At 37.3% G+C, this 19,190-nt stretch overlaps 2 protein-coding genes across 2 annotated transcripts; both read left to right on the forward strand.

The window, feature by feature from the left end:
• Nucleotides 1-317: 317 nt before the first annotated feature.
• On the forward strand, nucleotides 318-3,019 carry LOC144375483 (taste receptor type 2 member 4-like). The gene has a single exon (XM_078040674.1). The coding sequence runs from the start codon at nucleotides 1,074-1,076 to the stop codon at nucleotides 1,971-1,973; it is 900 nt and encodes a 299-aa protein (XP_077896800.1). The 5' UTR covers nucleotides 318-1,073; the 3' UTR covers nucleotides 1,974-3,019.
• An 11,181-nt stretch (nucleotides 3,020-14,200) lies between these two features.
• LOC144375484 (taste receptor type 2 member 3-like) lies at nucleotides 14,201-18,430 on the forward strand. The gene has a single exon (XM_078040675.1). The coding sequence runs from the start codon at nucleotides 17,088-17,090 to the stop codon at nucleotides 18,036-18,038; it is 951 nt and encodes a 316-aa protein (XP_077896801.1). The 5' UTR covers nucleotides 14,201-17,087; the 3' UTR covers nucleotides 18,039-18,430.
• Nucleotides 18,431-19,190: the final 760 nt, after the last annotated feature.

The raw sequence follows: 19,190 nt of genomic DNA on the forward strand, positions 1-19,190 counted from the left end.
CAATTCCCAGTACCCCCCCCCAAAAAATACTCTATTAAAGAGGATCAGATTCTAGAACTTAATTTATTAGACAACAGTAAATCACTGTATGTGTTAAGGGATAAAGCAGTAATAAACGAGAATAAAATCATGGCATTTTCAGGTAAATGGATGTCATTGGAGAAGATAATGCTAAGTGAAGTACGCCAATCCCAAAAAACACAAATCCCGAATGTCTTCTCTGATATAAGGAAGCTGACTCATAGTGGGGTAGGGAGGGGGAATAGTGGGGTAGCATGGGAGGAATAGATGAATTCTAGATAGGGCAGAGGGGTGGGAGGGAAAGGGAGGGGGCAGGGGCTTAGCAAGGATGGTGGAATGTGATAGACGTCATCATCCAAAGTACATGTATGAGACATGAATTGGTGTCATCATACTTTATATACAACCAGAGAAATGAAAAATTGTGCTATATACATGTAATAAGAATTGTAATGCATTACACTGTCATTTATTTATTTTCTAATCAATAAAAAAAGGAGTGGCACTGGAAAAATTTGAATGACAGTTGGAGAAAATAGCTAAAGCATCCACAGATTATAGGGGAGAGAGAAGTTGAATTGAGGTAAGCCATGGATATGTGGTTGGAAGGTGCTGAGTAGCAGGGAGGCATTAGAATTTCCACCATCATCTGTGGTTTCTATGAAGAAAACCTATGGTGTGAAACACTGACAGAAACAATGCTGGACTAGGTCTCTCTGATTGGATTTGAAGACCTTGAAGTCTGTTCTGATTCCACCCCTGGCCTTCTTGCTCTTGGAGGAAAGGACTCCTAGGTCTACCTAGGCTTATTTTAATTGGGTGTTTCTAAGGAAAAAAGTATAGGAATGAAGAAATAGTAATGCAATCCTTAGAAAATTTGCATCTCAGTAAAAGCAGTTGGCTATTAAACTACAAATGGCTCATTTGCTGAGCTGAGGAAAAAAAAAAAAGGAAACATCTCCCTGTTTGGATACTGGTATCTACCTACATATTTCAGTATTTCTCCTGCCTCAGCATCAGTACTATAACTGCTGAATTCTCAATGAGTAAAGATGCTTGAGGCATTTTATTTTTCTGCTGTTATTGCCTCACTTATTTTTTATTTTGTAGGAATCATTATGAATCTGTTTATTGCAGTGGTCATTTACAGGACTTGGGTCAAAAGCCACAGAATCTCCTCTTCTGATAAGATCCTCTTCAGCTTGGGCATCACCAGATTTTTTATGCTGGCATTGTTTCTCCTGAGCATTTTGTACATCATCTCTTCAAATGCTGAAAGGTCAGTCTCCTATTACACATTTTTTCTGTTATGCTGGAGGTTTTTAGACTCTATCAGTCTCTGGTTTGTGACCTTGCTCAACAGCTTGTACTGTGTAAAGATAACTAACTTCCAACACTCAGTGTTTCTCCTGCTGAAACGGAATCTCTCCCCAAAGATCACCAGACTGATGCTGGCCTGTGTGCTGATTTCTGCCTTCACCACTCTTCTGTATGTTGTGCTCAGACACATGTCACGTTTTCCTGAATTTACGACTGGGAGAAATGGCACCTTATTTGACCTCAATGAGGGCATCTTGTCATTGGTGGCCTCTTTGCTTTTGAGCTCATTGCTCCAGTTTATCCTTAATGTGACTTCTGCTTCATTGTTAATACATTCTCTAAGGAGACATATACAGAAGATGAAGAAAAACTCCACTGGCTTTTGGAACCCCCAGACTGAAGCTCATGTCCGTGCTATGAAACTGATGATCTATTTTCTCATTCTCTACATTCCATACTCAGTGTCTACCCTGCTGCGTTATCTCCCATCTTATGTGAGGTTGGGTTTGGGAGTCAAAGCCACTTGTATGATTATTTCTGCTCTTTACCCTCCAGGTCATTCTTGTCTCCTCATTCTCACACATTCTAAACTGAAAACCAAAGCAAAGAAGATTCTTTGTTTCAACAAATAGTGGAATTTCAGCTGTAATCATTGGCGGGTTGGGACCAAGATTTTCTGTTAGCAGTTTTCTTATTGGTTTGGAGAAGTTATATTTATGTCTGTGATTCTGACATCCTATGTCTTTGGGTGCCTGTATATCAATTAATTTTGCATTATGTTTTTGCCAATATTTTAAAGTGAGGTACATTCTTAAGGAACTTGTTTGAGGCATTACTTATGATGTATTTTTCATGATTTTTTACATTTTTGTGTAATGATAATCACCCATTGGTTATTGAAGTATGATGGGAAGTTACCCCAAATTAAGAAACATATTCTGGAGCATATGATGATTTTTTTTGTTATTGTTTAATTGAAGAGTCCTGAGAGAGAGTACAGCAGTATATGAGTAGTCATTGAGAGCCAGTAGACAGGCTTTAGATATAGTAAGGTGGAACAACAACAACAAAAAATTCAATGAAAGTAAATTATTGGGTGAGACAGAGAAAAGTCCTCACACTTGCCGGGTGACAGTAACCACTAGTACTACCAAGAAACCCTAGCACTGAATTTCAAGGTTGTATATGGAAAGGAGGAAAAAGTAATTTGATAGGTGGAGGGAAGTGATTAGTATTAAAGAAGTCAAATCTAGAATAGTTTTAAGGATCTCAAATCCAGAGAGCTAACTTTCTTGGTCAAAAGCAAGTTCAGATGGTGAAATCAACAACACGTGAGTGCAAATTTACAAAATACTGTACCTCACTTTGCAATATGGAATTTGGTGGAAAGCTAAGAGGAGCCACTGGATTGGTATCGGAAATGCCTGACTCTGGGGAGATTTATTTCAGTAGTGTATGCATTTGTACAGAGCACAGTTCTTCTGTAGGATAGCACTCTTCCTGGGGTTGAGACAGCTGGACTGTGGCTTCACAGGAACAAAGATATGAACACAGGATATTGTGTTAAGTTTTGAAATGGGAATTGAGAATTAATTATATAGTTAAGAAAATAAGCTTCTTATGCCAAAATGCTGATGTAATATTTACATATTTCAAAATAAATAAATCTTCAAATTTCTCTAATTGCCTGTCTTTTGTATTCTGGCCACCAGTTTATTGAGTAAATACTACCCAAACCAATATTTTATAGCAGGAAAACTGTAGATATTTGTCATATTGTAACCTTAAGATTAGGAGACTAAAGGATTACTGAGAATGATTAATGTACACTATGGCATAAGAACTCAAATGAGAGACAGAATCCATTATGGGTCCTCCAATACCTGTTCTTTCTCCTGTCTTTCATAGTATTCAAATTTTTAGCTGTCAAGATTTTTGGCAGTTAACTGTATCTTATAACTGCTTCTTCTTCTAAGTAGGTGTTATATTGTCATGTGATTAAGCTATGCCCATAGAGAGTGAGCAGAAGTAATGTTAAATAATTTCTAGGTGTGACTCCAGAACAGTCATACCTTTCTCTTTCTCTTTTACTGTTTTTTTTTTGTTTTGTTTTGTGCCTATGGGCTGGAATGCCAATGTAATATTGCCCATCTTGGACCATCTGCTGAGGTGAATCCTTGGAGATAGAGGAGTTAATACCCATCTTGGAATTGGCTGCATGGTTCCTGCCATGGTGGCCTTGCTGCACCAGTTCTGGACTGTTCATGCCTGAACCCTGGGATTGTTCATCACAAACAAACATCTTCATGCTTTTAGGCACTGTGCTTCAGTCAAATAATTTATGCTTCACCATAAATCCATCTTTGTGATGAAAGAATATGTAATTATTTTCCATCTTATAGTCAAAGAACATTTATATATTACCTGCTAAGTAAAATACAACAAAAACATATATGGAGTATGACACTGATTTTGATAGAAATATGTGCATCTAAAAAAAGCCTAAGAAAAAATAAATAAACATCCAAACAACAATTATTTTAGGTAGAAAGTAGTGAGTAATATTTTTTACATGTTGTAAATTTTCTGTATTGAATATATTATAATCAGTAAAAGCATATACTTTTTTTTAATTAATTTTTTATTTTTTTTTATTGGTTGTTCACAACATTACAAAGCTCTTGACATATCATATTTCATACATTAGATTGAAGTGGGTTATAAACTCCCAATTTTACCCCAAATGCAGATTGCAGAATCATGTCGGTTACACATCCACAATTTTACATAATGCCCAATTAGTAATTGTTGTATTCTGCTACCTTTCCTATCCCCTACTATCCCCCCTCCCCTCCCCTCCCATCTTCTCTCTCTACGCCATCTACTGTAATTCATTACTCTCCTTGTTTATTTTCCCATTCCCCTCACAACCTCTTATATGTAATTTTGTATAGCAATGAGGGAAGCATATACTTTTAAATATATACAGTATGTACAGTCTGTCTATCCTTCCATCCATTCCTTCATTCATCAATGGTCTGTCTATTCATCTTTTTAAAGAACAGATGGGAATCTAATATCAATATGCAATTTCTCCTAAGAAAGGTAAGTGAATAGCCTTTCTTAAGTTTTGTTTGAATTCCTTTTCTTGTACAGTATTGGCCAAATTCTGCTTATTTGTATCTTGATTATCTTTTTTTTTTTTTCCCTTCAGAGTTGGATATGCTATCTTTGTAGCAGCACTATGAAGAAAGACTGCCTAGGCACTTGCCTCAAGTGTTCTGTGGGCCTGGTTTTTACAAAAGCTGTGTAGGCTTGGAGTTTTTCTAGTTCCATTATGTTCCACTAACTACCTGCCATTAAGTACTTATTAACCAGAATTTAAACAAATTAATTTGTTTTTTAAGATGTAATCATTTATAGGCTCCCATATAAATATGCATTATCTTGTATCTTCATCTATTCTCTGCCTATTTCAGGAGAAGGAGATGTTAAAACTCTGTTAAGGAGAGTCACACTCTGAAGTGGAGGGTGGGTGCCAGGTCAGTGCCTAAATTGTGTCATTAAGTCATGAACATCCACTGTGAAAGCTCTGACCCATGGTTGTGCCATCAGCTTTTAACTGCTTTAAGCACAATGTGTCTGAGCTGCATTTTCACATGTGATTGTATCAGTTCATCATAACCTTTTTCGTAAGGCAGATATTATTATGCTCATTATGTAGTTGAGGAAACTGAGGCACAAAAGGTATGTAAATGTTTCATAACAGTAGAAATAGGAAGGGGTTGACCCAGGACTCCAGTTCAAGTCTTCTGACTCTAAATTCCAATGGTTTCCCCACCATATCACAAGGTGGGTAGAAAGACACATAGAGTGGGATAATGCACAATTAAATAGGCTTATCTTCTAGGAAAAGAGAATATCTTCAAAAACATGTCTGAAGCGGCATGTCTCCAGTCTGAGGACCCACACAGAGATGCTGGTGTTTTTACAATAAATCTCCTGGGTTCTGTTTCCTTAGTGGAAGTGAATATCATGGGGTCACATATACTTTGGGGTTTTAGGCCCTGACATTTATATGAGATATTTTTTCAAAATGGAAAATTAGTAACACTAAAGAAGAAACAATTTAAAAATTTATTTTGAAAGCTGCTACTTGGGTAGTAAGACATCATGTAAGCTGATGGGAGAGTAGAAACTATTCTTGTAAGAACTGAATGAAAATTCTTCAAAGTTTCTTTGTAAAGCTTAAATTTTACTTAATCATGTATGGCTTTTGGTTTTCCTGTTGGTGAGCCATTCTTAGTTTTCAAGAAAGAAAGAAGGAAAAAAAAGGAGAGAGGGAAGGGATTTCTTTTAAAGTATGAATTGAAGGTTGCTATTAAGATAACGTCAAATTCCAGGTAAAGCTTACTGAATACACTTAAAAATAATATTTCTCAATAATGTCCTTTTTCACAAGTTAAAGCTGGAGATGGATCCACTAGTCTAGCCCACTTGTTCTCAAAGAGGTGAGAAGCAGAGTAGAGTCCATTAGTAATTATTTTTTTCCTTTATTTTCAAATTTCATATATCTTGCCTCCCATTCATTCTGAATATGGGAGTAGAAGGGGCATGTGTAGTTTGACAGTATTCCCTAGAGATTTGGATATTGTGGCCTAAGGAAAGGCACAGTTATATGTCCATGCCCTACCCATGGCCATTTTATCAGATGAGGAAAAAACTGTGAAAGGAAAGTCCATTTGTGCAGGAGAATATCCCTGTCAGGGAAATAAAAAAGAAGGTGATCTGGGTTAATGGAGGTGGTAAGGGCAAGGAAGGGGAGTTGAGAAGGGAATAGACAATAGCAGGAGGAAGGGCATAGTCTGTACACTCTCTGCATCTGTTTTTGGTAGCGGTATGTGGTTCTAAACATGGCTTCTGAACTGCTTGATTATTCTCTGGATTATGGCTACATGGGTCCTTACCAGAAGGAAGTTAAACTTCACTTTCTGGAGAGCTCCCCAAACTTTGTCTGCTGTACTCATCCCCTCCCTCTCACCCCAGAATTTCAAATTTATGGAAGCAGATGAAAATAGCTCCCATTCTCTAATCTGCAAAGATGATGAGCTTTTAGTCTATTTACTTTCTCTGCCTCTGAGCAATGCTGCAGCTGCTCATCATACTCCTTCTCAAAGGCTGTGATTTTGGCTTCACCAGAACCCTGGATGGTATAGTTGGTGCTTCCTCCTCCCACTAAAAAGACTGAATTCTCGCACCAAGGAAGGGATGATGAGCGGTGAATAAGAACCCTTCTTCTTTCTAAGGCAGTGGGGAGGAACCCAGAAAGACTGAGTTTGTGTACATTTATATTTTTGTTCCTGTTATATGTGCTTGATTTGTTCAATTTCTGAGTATATGAACTAATGTAGCTCATCTAGAGAATCAGTTTTCTCAGGTTAACAACTGCTATCTGTGCTCTCTAGAGGCAAGGTAGACACAATCCTGGGAAGCATTCAGAAAGCCTGTGTGAGTATAGGAATACAAAATGCCCGAAGAATGACCAAGAAAATAGAGGATCAAGTTGTCCTTAGTCTGGAAATGGAAAGGGACCTTTTGTTGCAAGTTTTTGATTTTTGAAGCAGTGACTGTTCTTTGTTTCTTTCCTTTCACTATTTTTTTTTTCTATTTTTGAGAGGCTGCCTTGTTCAACCTCAGTATAAAGCCACAATTTGCCCCTCTGAGAGTCTTTCTGATGCTTGTATTTTATCTTTGACTGACCTTCTTTTCTTGGATCAGGTATTATGAAAATAGTTGAGGGCTCAGAACAGTGGAGGGTAAAGGTATGACCTTGGTTGAAAGAGGTATGGTAGTAAATGACAGATATATTTCAGTTATGTCCAGGGGTTGCTCTGGTAAATTAGAAAGATTGAGGCTATCACTCACCATACAGACCTGTGCAGGGGCATTCTTGGTTTGGGGTCTGATTGCTGAACAGTTCTGTGTGGAAATGGAGTATCAACAGTGGTTCTCGGATTTCTCTCTTGCCTGACATATAGATCAGTTAATATTTATCCTGTCTTGTTTTTTGTTTTATTTTGCTTGTTTTCTCATACTGTCCTTTGTACCCCCTACATTGTCAATAAGGCTTTGATTATGTATAGATACAGCTCTGTTTACATGTTAAAGGTATAAATATGTTAAAACTCTTAATTATTTGGTCTTCCCACAAGAATAGAAGCTCCATAAAAGCAGGGACTTATTTTCTTTCACACGGTGTCCCAAGAGTCCTCAATGGGGGCCTGACTCATGGTAGTCATTTAATAAGTATTCATCAAATAATTGATCAATGTATTTTCTCTTCTTATAATACCAGGCCCCTCTGTTTATGTTCTCTGAATATTGTATTTAGGTTTTGTGGATCTAGATAGGGTGGAAACGGGGTTTTAGGAGACTGCTGTCATGTCTCTGGACTTCACTTGGAATGCCACTCTGTAGCTGTGGCTCTGTACCTGATCTCAGTTCAGGCTGGCTTCATGTAGATGCAAGTGAAGGTGGAACTACTACCTTCAGGAACATTTCTTCTGTTGATGCTGTACCATCTTTCTAGAGAATAAATTTCCAAAGGACAGAGACAGAATGTGAGAAAAGAAATGTCCTACTGCAATGCTGTTACTGCTTTGGAGGAACTGAGCTTCAGCCAGGAGCTGTACTCATTCATTAGCTCTTTCACAGACAGGGCATCTCCTGGTATGGAGTGAGAGACGCCCTTCCCCAGCAAAATGACTGTGTCCCTAGGCCTGATGATGCTGGTGGCAGTGGCTAAATTTCTCATTATCCTGGTTGGAAATGGAGTTATTGTGGTGTGAGAGTTCTGGAGAATGACTCCCAAAATTGTAAGGGGTCTCTGTATGGGCATGGCATTTGGCCATGTATGTTTCTACTCAGATTGCCTGAGGTGACCTGTTTCCTGTGTGAGCCTATTTCTGCTTATCCAGAGCAGCTGTTGGCTTCACCATCTCAGTGGCTCTTAGTAATTCAGACCAGCCTCGTTTGCTACAGTCCTCAGTGGCTTCTACTGCATGTAGACCATGGTCCTCATCCCCTGGGCTTCTTGTGGCTAAAGTAGAGGACTTGGAGGCTGGAGTTTTGGTTTCTTCTGGCATCTTTCAAGATAACTTTGAGTTTCTTGCTCTGTGTTGACTTAAAAAGCCTTAAAAACTGTTGACAGACAATAGCCTCCACTCAATATGAATCTGTGTTGTTTTTATGTATTATACTTCAGGGCAAGATCCTGATTGCCATTTGCAATCAGGTTTTGTTCTAGTATGCTTTTAAAAATTTTGATTTTTAAAAAAAATATTTATTTTTTTTAAGTTTTAAGTAGACACAATATCTTTATTTTACATTTTTTTGGTACTGAGTATCGAACCCAGTGCCTCGTGCATGCTAGGCGAGCACTCTCCACTGAGCCACAATCCCAGCCCCCAAATTTTGCTTTTTAATTAACACATAATACTTGTACATATTTTAGGGTATGATGTGATATTGCAACATCTGTAGTGATAAAATTGCCATTTCTTTTTGTCTGGCATCTATGAGCTTCCCTCTTCTAGGTCTTCATAAAATATATAATAGGTTATTGGGAGCTCTAGTCGCCCTGTTGTACCATAGAACATAGACCTTATTCATCCTAAACTGTGTTTTGGTACCCCTCTCTATCCCTCTTCCCCCTACTGTGTCGAGTTTATAAAATTAGTATTCTAAACTAATTCTTACTTTGATATCACCTTTTCTGCTTCTAAATATGAGGGAGATCTTATGGTATTTTTCTTTCTGTGTCTGGCTTATTTTACTTAATATAACATCCTCTAGTTCTACCCACATACCATGACTGAGAGAATTTTATTCTTTTTTTTTATTTCTGGATAACATTCCATTTTCTTTATCTATTCATTTGTTAATGGATGTATTCATTGATTCTATATCTGGGCTTTGTGAATCATGCTGAAATAAGCATGAGAGTTCAGGCATCTCTTTGATAGACACTTTAATTGACCTTGGATAAATACCTAGAAGGGGATAACTGAATTACGTAGGTCTACGTAGTTTTCTGAGAAACTTCCATGTTGTTATACACAATGTCTATACTAATTTATATTCTCACCATTTATGAGGGCTTTCTCAGTATCCTTGCCAACAGTGATTGGTTTTTGGCTTTTTTTGATAAAAGCTATTTTGGCTAGGGTGAGATATCTCATTGTAGTTGGATTTCCATTTCCCTCATGTCTATTAATGTAGGATATTATTTCATGAATTGTTGGCCATTTGTGTTTTTTCTTTTGAGTAATGTTTCTTCAGGTCATTTGCCCATTTTTAAATTGAATTTGTTGGTTTTTGTTGTTTTGAGGTTTTTGAGTTTCTTATATCTTCTGGATACTAATCCCTTATCAGATGAATGTTTGCAAGTATTCTCTCTGTCTGAAGTTTGTCTTTTATCTCCATTGATTGCTTCCTTGGTTATGCAGCTGCTTCTTAATTTTATGTAATCTCATTTGTTTATTTTTACTTTTGTTTGTTGCCTGTGCTTTTGGGGTCTTATCCAAAAAGTCATTGTCTATACCAGTGTCTTAAAGTAGTTCCCCTATGTTTTCTTCTAGTATTTTCATAGTTTCAGGTACAAAACTTAGGTCTTTGATTCATTTTGAATTTTTTTTGTATGTGAGAATTATGGGTCGAAATTTTACTCTTTTGCATACAGATATCCAGTCTTCCCAGCACCTTTACTGAAGAGGCTATCCTTTCTCCAGTGTGTATTCAATAATCTTGTGGAGAACCAGTTGACTTTGGATGTGTGTATTCATTTTTGGAATCTTTTCTGTTCCATTGGTCTGTGTGTTGGTATTTATGTTAGTACCATGCTGTCTCGGTTGCTAAATTGTAGTATATTTTAAGATCAAGTGTTGTGATGTCTCTAAGTTTGTTCTTTTTGCTCAATATTGCTTCATTTGGGATCTTTTGTGACCCTATGAATTTTAAGGATTTTCATTCTATTTCTGTGAAGAATGTCATGGTTCCATTTGTTTTTTTTTTTTGTATTTAGTGGTAGGATTTTGCTCTTGCTCTGTTGCCCAGACTGCCCTTGAACTCCTGGGATCAAGTGATTCTCCTGTCTCAGACTCTCCATTAGGTAGGACTATGGCAGCATGTCCCCGCACCCAGCTGATTACTGGTATTTGGTGGTGGTTACACTGAACCTGGAAATTGCTTTGGGTAATACAGACATTTTAACAATATTGGTTATTTTAATTTGTGAACATGGAATGTTTTTCAATTTGGTTTTGTCTTCTTCCGTATTGCCCATCAGTGCTTTGTAATTTTCATTGTAGAGATCATTTACTTCCTTAGCTAAAATTATCCCTAGGTACTTTTTTTTGTTACTGTGAATGCGCTTGCTTTCATGATTTCTTTCTCAGCAAGTTTATTATTGGTGTATAAAAATACTACTGATTTTGCATGTTGATTTTGTATCCTACATCTTTACTGAATTTGTTTTTCATAGTTTTTTGGTGGAGTCTTCAGGTTTTTCTGTATTTGGAATCATGTGGTGTGCAAATAGGGATAATTTGATTTCTCCCCTTCCTTTTTATATGCCTTTTATTTTTCACTCTTTCTGAATTGCCTCTTGGACATCCTTGTCTTGTTCTAGATCTTAGTGGAAACCTTTCAGCTTTTCCATATTCTGTACAACGTTGGCTGTGTTTTTGATATATATTGCTTTTATCATGTTTAATTACATTCTGTCTATATGTAATTTGTTTAGTTTTTTATCATGAAGGGGTGCTGAAACTTATTGAATGTTTTTCTTTAACAGTTGAGATGATTATATGATTTTTGTGTTTAATTTTATTTATGTAATGTATTATATATATTAATTTCTGTATTTTGAACCATTCTTGTACTCCTGGGATAAATACCACTTGATCATAGTACATGATATTTTTGATGTGCTGCTGGATTTGAGTTGCTAGTATTTTTTTTTTTGAGAATTTTTGCATCTACATTCATCATGGGATATTGGCCTATATTTTCTTTCCTTGCCTTTTCTTTCTTCCTTCCTTCTTTCCTTCCTTCCTTTCTTTCTTTACTTTTCTTTTGGTACTAGAGATTGAACCCAGGGGCATAACCATTGAGCCATATCTCCAAGCATTCTTTTAATATTTATTTTTTAGTTATAGGTGGACACAATATCTTTATTTTATTTTTATGGGTGCTAAGGATTGAACCCAGTGCCTCATGTATGCTAGGCGAGTTCTCTACCTGTGAACCACAACCCAAGCCCCTCCTTAGCCATTTTTATGTTTTATTTTGAGGCAGAGTTTTTCTAAGTTGCTAAGTTGCATAGGCCTGGCTAAATTGCTGAAGCTGGCTTTGAACTAGTGCTCTCCTTGCCTCAGTTTCCTGAGTTATTGTATATTTTTCTTTTGTTGTGATCTTGTCTGGTTTTGGTATCCAGGTAAATCTGGCATTATAGAATGAGTCTTGAAACATTTTGAGAAGAATTAATATGAATACTTCTTTAAAAATTTCATAGAATCAGAGCCCAGAGTGTGGTGCACACCTGTTATCCCGTAACCCAGGAGGCTGAAGCAGGAGAATCACAAGTTCAAGACCAGCCTCAGCAAATTAGTGTGACCCTAAACAACTTAAGGAAAACTTGTCTCAAAATAAAAAGGCCTGAGGGTATAGCTTAATGGTAAATTATTCCTGTGTTAAATCTCTAGTACAAAAACGAAACAAAAAATCTTGAGAGAAATTTGATAGTAAAGTGAGTCCTGGACTTTTTTGTTGTTGTTGGGAAACTTTTTTACGGGATCTAGTTTTATTACTTGTTACTGGTATGTTCAGGTATCCTGTGTTTTCATGGTTTGATTTGCTTGGTTATGCATCCAGAAATTAACCCATTTCTTCTAGGTCTCCTAATTTGGTGCTTTGTTGTATAGTCATTTTTTTTCTCTTGGCTTTATGAAACTACTGTAATATGAACATTTGTTTCCAATTAATTGGGTCCCATAGTTCTTGGAAGCTGTTTTCATTTCCTTTGATTTTTTTGTCTTTTTTTTTCTTTGAGAAGATGCCTCTTCAAATTCAGAAATTCTCTATGATTTCCTTTTTTTTTTTTTTTTTGGCAGTGCAGGGGATTGAACCCAGGGCTTTCAACATGCCAGGCAAACACTCTACCACTGAGGCTGCCACTCCTGCCCAGCAATTCTTTCTTCTGCTTGATCTAGTATGTTACTGAGGCTCTTCAATTAGGTGCTTTTCATCCTCTTTATCTTTTTGGGCTTTTCATTCATAGTTCTCCCAACTTACTGCACTCTCTCTCTGCTTTATATATATTTTCTATCTCACTGAATTTCCTTAGAATCATTCTTTTGAATCCCTTTGCAGACATTTTGCTAATTTCCCTTTCTTTGGACTCTGTTGATAGAGTTATTGTGTTTCATTTGGAGGTGTAATGTAAATTGTTCTTTCATACTTCTTGTGTCCATTCATCAACATATATGTATTTGGCCAATCAGTAGTCCTTGCAACTTAAAGACATATTGATGAGCAAAAGTGAAGAACAACACAATCTACTCCTGAAGAATGAGAAGTGAGGGACTTCCTCTGCCAGTTTGCAAGGCTTTTTTTTTTAAATCTAATATGGTAAAATATATTATAGATACACGAATGAACATATGGCACAGTAGCATAGAATACTCCAGAAACAGACCATGCTCGTAGAGAAACAATATATGATAAAGGGGAATTATAGATCATTGACTAAAGTTAGGTTATTTAGTAAATGATGTGGGGAAATTTGCCATCCATCCACACAAAAAAAGAAAAAAGAAATCAATAAAATCTCTATACTGTACACAAACCACATCTATGGCTATTTAAAGACTTTTTGCCATAACACAAACTTAAAAACCAAAAAAAGATTATGTAAGATAATGTCTTTATGATTTGGGCACATGGAATTTTTTTTTAGATGAAAGAAGAATGATAAATTTGACTGTTAAAAGTGACCTTTGTTTACAAACTCATACATTGCTGGTGGGACTGCAAATTGGTGCAGCCAATATAGAAAGCAGTATGGAGATTCCTTGGAACACTGGGAATGGAACCACCATTTGACCCAGATATCCCACTCCTCAGTTTATACCCAAGGGACTTAAAAACAGCCTACTACAGTGATGCAGCCATATCAATGTTTATAGCAGCACAAGTCACAATAGCTAAATAGTGGAACCCACCTGGATAACCACCAGTAGATGAATAAATAAAGAAAATGTGGTATATATACATAATGGAATATTACTCAGCACTAAAAGAGAATAAAACCATGGACTTGCAGGTAAATGGATGGAGTTGGAGAATATAATGCTAAGTAAGCCAATTCCTCCAAACCAAATGCCAAATGTTTTCTCTGATATAAGGATGCAGATTCATAATGGGGATGGAGAGGTAGTGTGGGAGGAATAGACAAACTTTAGATAGGGCAAAAGGGAGGGAGGAGAAGGTAGGGGGCATAGGGGTAGGAAAGACGGTGGAATGAAACAGACATCATTACCCCAAGTACATGTATGAAAACACGAATGGTGTGACTCTCCTTTTGTACAACCAGACATGAAAAATTGTGCTCTATTTGTGTAATATGAATTGAAATGCATTCTGATATAATATATAACAAATTAGAATAGATAAAAAGTAGTCTTTGTTTATCATAAGTCATTAAGAAAAAGATATCACAGACTGAGAAGATATTATAAATCATATAACTAAAATAAAATTATCTAGAATATAAATTCGTACAAAGTAGTGAGAAAAATCTGAGGAGAAAACATGGGCAAAGACAGGCATTACACAGAGAAGAAAATATAAATGACTCATTAATATATGAAAAAGAAGTTCATTTCAACATTCAAGAAAATGGAATACAAAATCCACAGTGAGATTTTAAGTGCTCCAGATTTGCAAATGTCAACATTTGCTAAGTGTGAAGGAGGATGCTGTAGATCAGTGGAAACATGCACAGGAGGGGGCAGTGTAAACTGGAATTTCCATTTGGGAAAATGTCTTGTCATTGTTGAAATTTCACCTAGTTATTCTACATTTAAGGTATATATCATGTAGGAAATGCTTGCTGAATACATCCCATGAAACATGTCCAAGGGTGCTCATAGCAGCAATGTACATAGCAGTAAAAAACTGACAACAACCCAAAGGTTCACCAAGAATAAATACTGATGTAGTGGAATATTATGCAGCTGTACAAAATAATTATAGTTAGCATACTAATAGGAATAGTTTTTAGAAATACATGAAATGAGACAACATTGAGAAGATTATAGAAGATCTTTGTGCAATAAAGTGTAGTATCAAACAAGTCAACTATGTTTTTGGTTAGGTACATGTGATGAAACTTCTAAAAGTAAAAGGGAATGATAAAATTCAATATGAGTTATTTTGGAAACTTGGGGGAAATAAGTAAGGTCAGGATAGGAAGAAGTATATGGTGGAATTATGAGTGTTTATTTTGTATAGTGCTATTATATACCCTGTATGTTTATTATTTTCTAGCCCAGGTAGTCTGTTAGTAAATAAATCATGGTTATCACTATTCCTTCTATTTCAATAGTGCATGGGAATTCTCATGTCCAGATTTTCTAACAGTAAGCAAATTATTTGCTTCCTTATGTGGCTCATTTTACAATTTTCCTTTAAGAATAAAGGACACAGGGGAGATGGGGTATCTCCATCAGCCCACAGAAGGTCCCTGCTAACCATACAGTGCCCTGGCCCCTGTGTGTAATAAGAGGACAAGAAGGAACTATGTCTTATTTCTACTGATGATGCAGGTTTCCATTTAATGCAGCCTGTTCTTTAACACAAACCATGTGATACTGTAAAATTTGCCTTGAACTGGTGCATGAAAGGATACCCAGAGGAGATTCCTTAGTATACAATGCAATGTAAGGAGTATATATTTTATTGTAATGGTAGTGGGAAGTGACTGAAGTAGTAACTAACAAAACAAAATGATCAATCAGATTTTCATTTTGAGAAGACCACTCTTGTAGCTAAGTCGGGAATATATTATGGGGGAAGACAAGAAATGGGGAGAAATGTTGGAAGGGCATCAATTAGTACAGATGAGAGATGATGACATCTTGGAGTAGGATGGAGGTTATAGAAATGGAATATCCAAGGCATATTTTATAATTAAAATGTGTAAGTCATTGATGGGTGGATACAGGGTGAGAGGAAAGGGAAAAATCAAGCTAATTCTTAGGTGGTGCCTGATTCAAGGAACTGGATAATGTTAACGTTTGCTGAAACAGGGAAGAATAAGGAAGAAAAGGTTAATTCTTTTAAAGTGGGAATCAACTGAGAAGTCATTTCGGATGTGATGGTTTTGAGGTGGAAGGGGTGAAATTAATAAAGTTAGTAAAAACTATGATCATACGTGAAATGTTATGTGACATGTATTTGAACATGTTGTGTATTCTGAGCTTTGTCCTCATTGAATAATTCCAATGTGTCTAGAGGAGTGTTATTATTTATTTGTTCTCATGTAATGTGAAAGAGATTGTAAGATATGAAAAAAATCTCATATATACAACCTAGAGTATGAGAAAACTGAACAGGGACAAGGGTAGGTTGTAGGATAATCCTGTCACTGGAGTAAGGTCTAGTTACTGGACTCCAGAAACAAGGGAATCTGACCTTATTGTGATTCCACTGCACAGAGGTCAGGAAGCAGGTGGGCCAGGTTCTCCTATTGGCCTGAGAAAGCAAAGGGTCATGAAGGTGAACTTATGCCTGAGTGCTCTCCAGTGCTCCTGAGGTGTATTGTGTACAACATGGTGCCAATATTGCTGAGGTTTGCCTCGCTCAGTTGAGGGATTCCTTGGCATCTGTTCAGATGAGACTATATCTCATTGAGATTTATCATCTGCTACTCTGTGACATCCTTTTGAGGAGACATAAAAGTGTCTTTCAGTGCATAATGTCCATGCCCTCTCTGCTTTGTGTTTTGATGGCATTGATTCCTTCTCCATATATCAGACATTGTTTCCAAATAGTCTTGATCACAACGTATTAGTGGGTTTTAAAATCAATTTTGTGAGACACAAGCAAATTGAAAGATATAGACTAGCATATTATTTTACTCATTTTTTTGTTTATTATTTGTGCACTTACCCTTCCTCCAGGATGAGGGCTAGTGCTTTGTGGTAGAATTCTGATGTTTCCCTTCTGTTTGTATGTCTCTGAGTCCTCCTCATAGGAACTGAGGCTTTTCATGCTTCTGAGTGATTCTTTTGGCTTCTTTGATGCTTTCTGTGCTGAGTGGCTTCCATCCCTGTGCCCTTTGAAACTGAGTCCACTTTCTCCATATTCTTTGTGACCCGGATGTCTTCCTTCTGGGTGACACTGGACACTACTCTATTTGCATTTCAGCAAAGAGCTGCTGAGTTTAGGTTCATAGATTGAAGTGACAGTGCATGTCATCTGTGAAGAGAGCAGAGCAACCTGACAGAGCCAGAGAGGACTCAGTAAACTGTGCTGTATGGCAGACTAACTTGGGCAGAGACCAGAGACAGGTACAGCGAAGCAAGCTGTAGACATGATAGATTTTCACAAAGAAACTTGAAATCAGCAAGGAAACTATATACATCCACAGAAAGAGCAAAGATCGGGGCTGCCTACTTGCTGAAATGATGGGAGCCGTTGAGGGGGTGTTTCTGGTTCTGATTATCACCCAGTTCATTCTTGGAAATCTGGGGAATGGTTTCATTGGTTTGGTCAATGGCAGAAGCTTGTTCAGGAGCAAGAGAATCTCCTTATCTGACTTCATCATCACCAGCCTGGCCCTCTCCAGGATTGTTCTTCTGTGGATTTTCTTGACTGATGGTGTTTTGATAACATTCTCTTACAAAACTCATGATTCAGGAACAGTAATGCAAATTATTGACATTTTCTGGACATTTACAAACTACCTGAGCACATGGCTTATAACCTGCCTTGGTGTCCTTTACTGCCTGAAAATCGCCAGTTTCTCCCACCCTGCATTCCTCTGGCTCAAGTGGAGGGTTTCCAGGGTGGTTGTATGGATGCTGTTTGGTACACTGCTTTTGTCATGTTGCAGTACCATGTCTCTGATCAATGAATTTAAGATCAGTTCTGTGCTCCGTGGAATTGATAGCACAGGTAATGTGACTGAGCACTTCAGAGAGAAGAGAAGTGAATATCATCTGATCCACATTCTTGGGAATCTGTGGCACGTCCCTCCCTTAACTGTGTCCCTGACTGCCTATGTTCTGCTCATTCTCTCTCTGCGGAGACACACCTGGCAGATGCAGCAAAATGGCACCAGTTCTAGAGATCCAAGTACTGAGGCCCACGAGAGGGCTACCAGGATCATCCTCTCCTTCCTGCTTCTCTTCCTACTTTACTTTATTTCCTTTATAATTTTGTCATCCACTCATTTCCTACCAGATGCTAAAATGGCTCAGATGGTTGGTGAAATATTTACAATGTTTTATCTTGTTGGCCACTCTTTTGTTCTCATTCTGGGGAACAACAAGCTGAAACAGACATTTATGGCAATACTCCCTTGTAAGGCTGGTCATCTGAAGCCTGGGTCTAAGGGATCCTTCTCCCCATAGTTAACAGAGGGTGCAGGGTGGAGCCTGGGAGTCCTTTGGCCTGGCTCAAGACTATAGGGCTCCTCCTGACCCTACCACAGTGCCAGTTTTGACTTTTAGTAGAAGAGAGACACTGCCTTCTTCTCCCCTGCTTCCTCCTGGGACCAAGGGTGAAAGGCAGACTTGTTTTTTATACATAGGATTGTTTGGGAAGGGGAAAACCTTCTTTGGGAAATTTCAGTGTGGTAAGAAGATTAACCAGGTAGACAAGGAGCTGTGTTTTAATGAGTACGAATATTAGTTTAAACTTAAATTTGATACTACTATGAGTAAAATAGTGTAGTAGGCTTTTTAAAAAATTGAAATAGAGGAACTTAACTACTGAGCACATTCTTAGTCCTTTTTATTTGGAGATAGGGTCTGGCCAAGTTGCTGAGGAAGGCTTTAAACTTGCAATCCTCCTGCCTCAGCCTCTAAAGCTGTTGAAATTACAGGCATGCACTACCATGCTTGGCAGAAAGCAATAACTTTTCTGTCCCATAGATGTTTGTTTGAATTCTTGTCCTATCATTTAAAGATCAAGATGTTAGGTCTTTGATAAGCTACTTTAGTTACTTGTTTGACTGTCTCTTTCCTCATCTTAAAAAGTAGACTATAACATCAACTTTGCAGGGTACTAGAATTTCACAAGACAACAGTAACAGCATTTTTCACAGTTCACTATATATAGTGCTGGATTAATGAAGGCTGTTTAACAATGACCTATGCAGCAATTCTTCCCCTAAGGTATCACTTTCCACAAACCTGTGGTTTGATGATGAAAGCAGTCGGGTGAAAAGCAGGTGTTTTGGATTCTAGTTTCCATTCCATGCTTGCACTTCATCATCATCTTATTAAAATTATCAGCAGGTTTTAACTTTTGAGGATGGAAAAATCCCAAGCATCCCTGCCGGGCAAATCGCCCTCTCACCCTCTGTCCTTTCCTACCTCCCTTCTTCCTTACATCCATATATTCTTCATTACTTCCTATTCTTTTTTAAAAAATATATATCAAGATAAATATTTGTTCTTCAAATTACAAAGTGTTATCCCTTCTAATATATGCAGCTTATGTAGACATTGATTTACCTCCTGTCATCAATTTTGACAAGTCAATGAGAATATTGTTTATGT

This window comes from Ictidomys tridecemlineatus, chromosome 2 (assembly GCF_052094955.1).
Source record: "Ictidomys tridecemlineatus isolate mIctTri1 chromosome 2, mIctTri1.hap1, whole genome shotgun sequence".
Classification (NCBI taxonomy): Eukaryota; Metazoa; Chordata; class Mammalia; order Rodentia; family Sciuridae; genus Ictidomys; species Ictidomys tridecemlineatus.

Excerpts from the sequence above, each read along its gene's own strand:
- LOC144375483 (XM_078040674.1), top strand. The coding sequence starts at position 1,074 with ATGCTTGAGGCATTTTATTTTTCTGCTGTTATTGCCTCACTTATTTTT.
- LOC144375484 (XM_078040675.1), top strand. The coding sequence starts at position 17,088 with ATGATGGGAGCCGTTGAGGGGGTGTTTCTGGTTCTGATTATCACCCAG.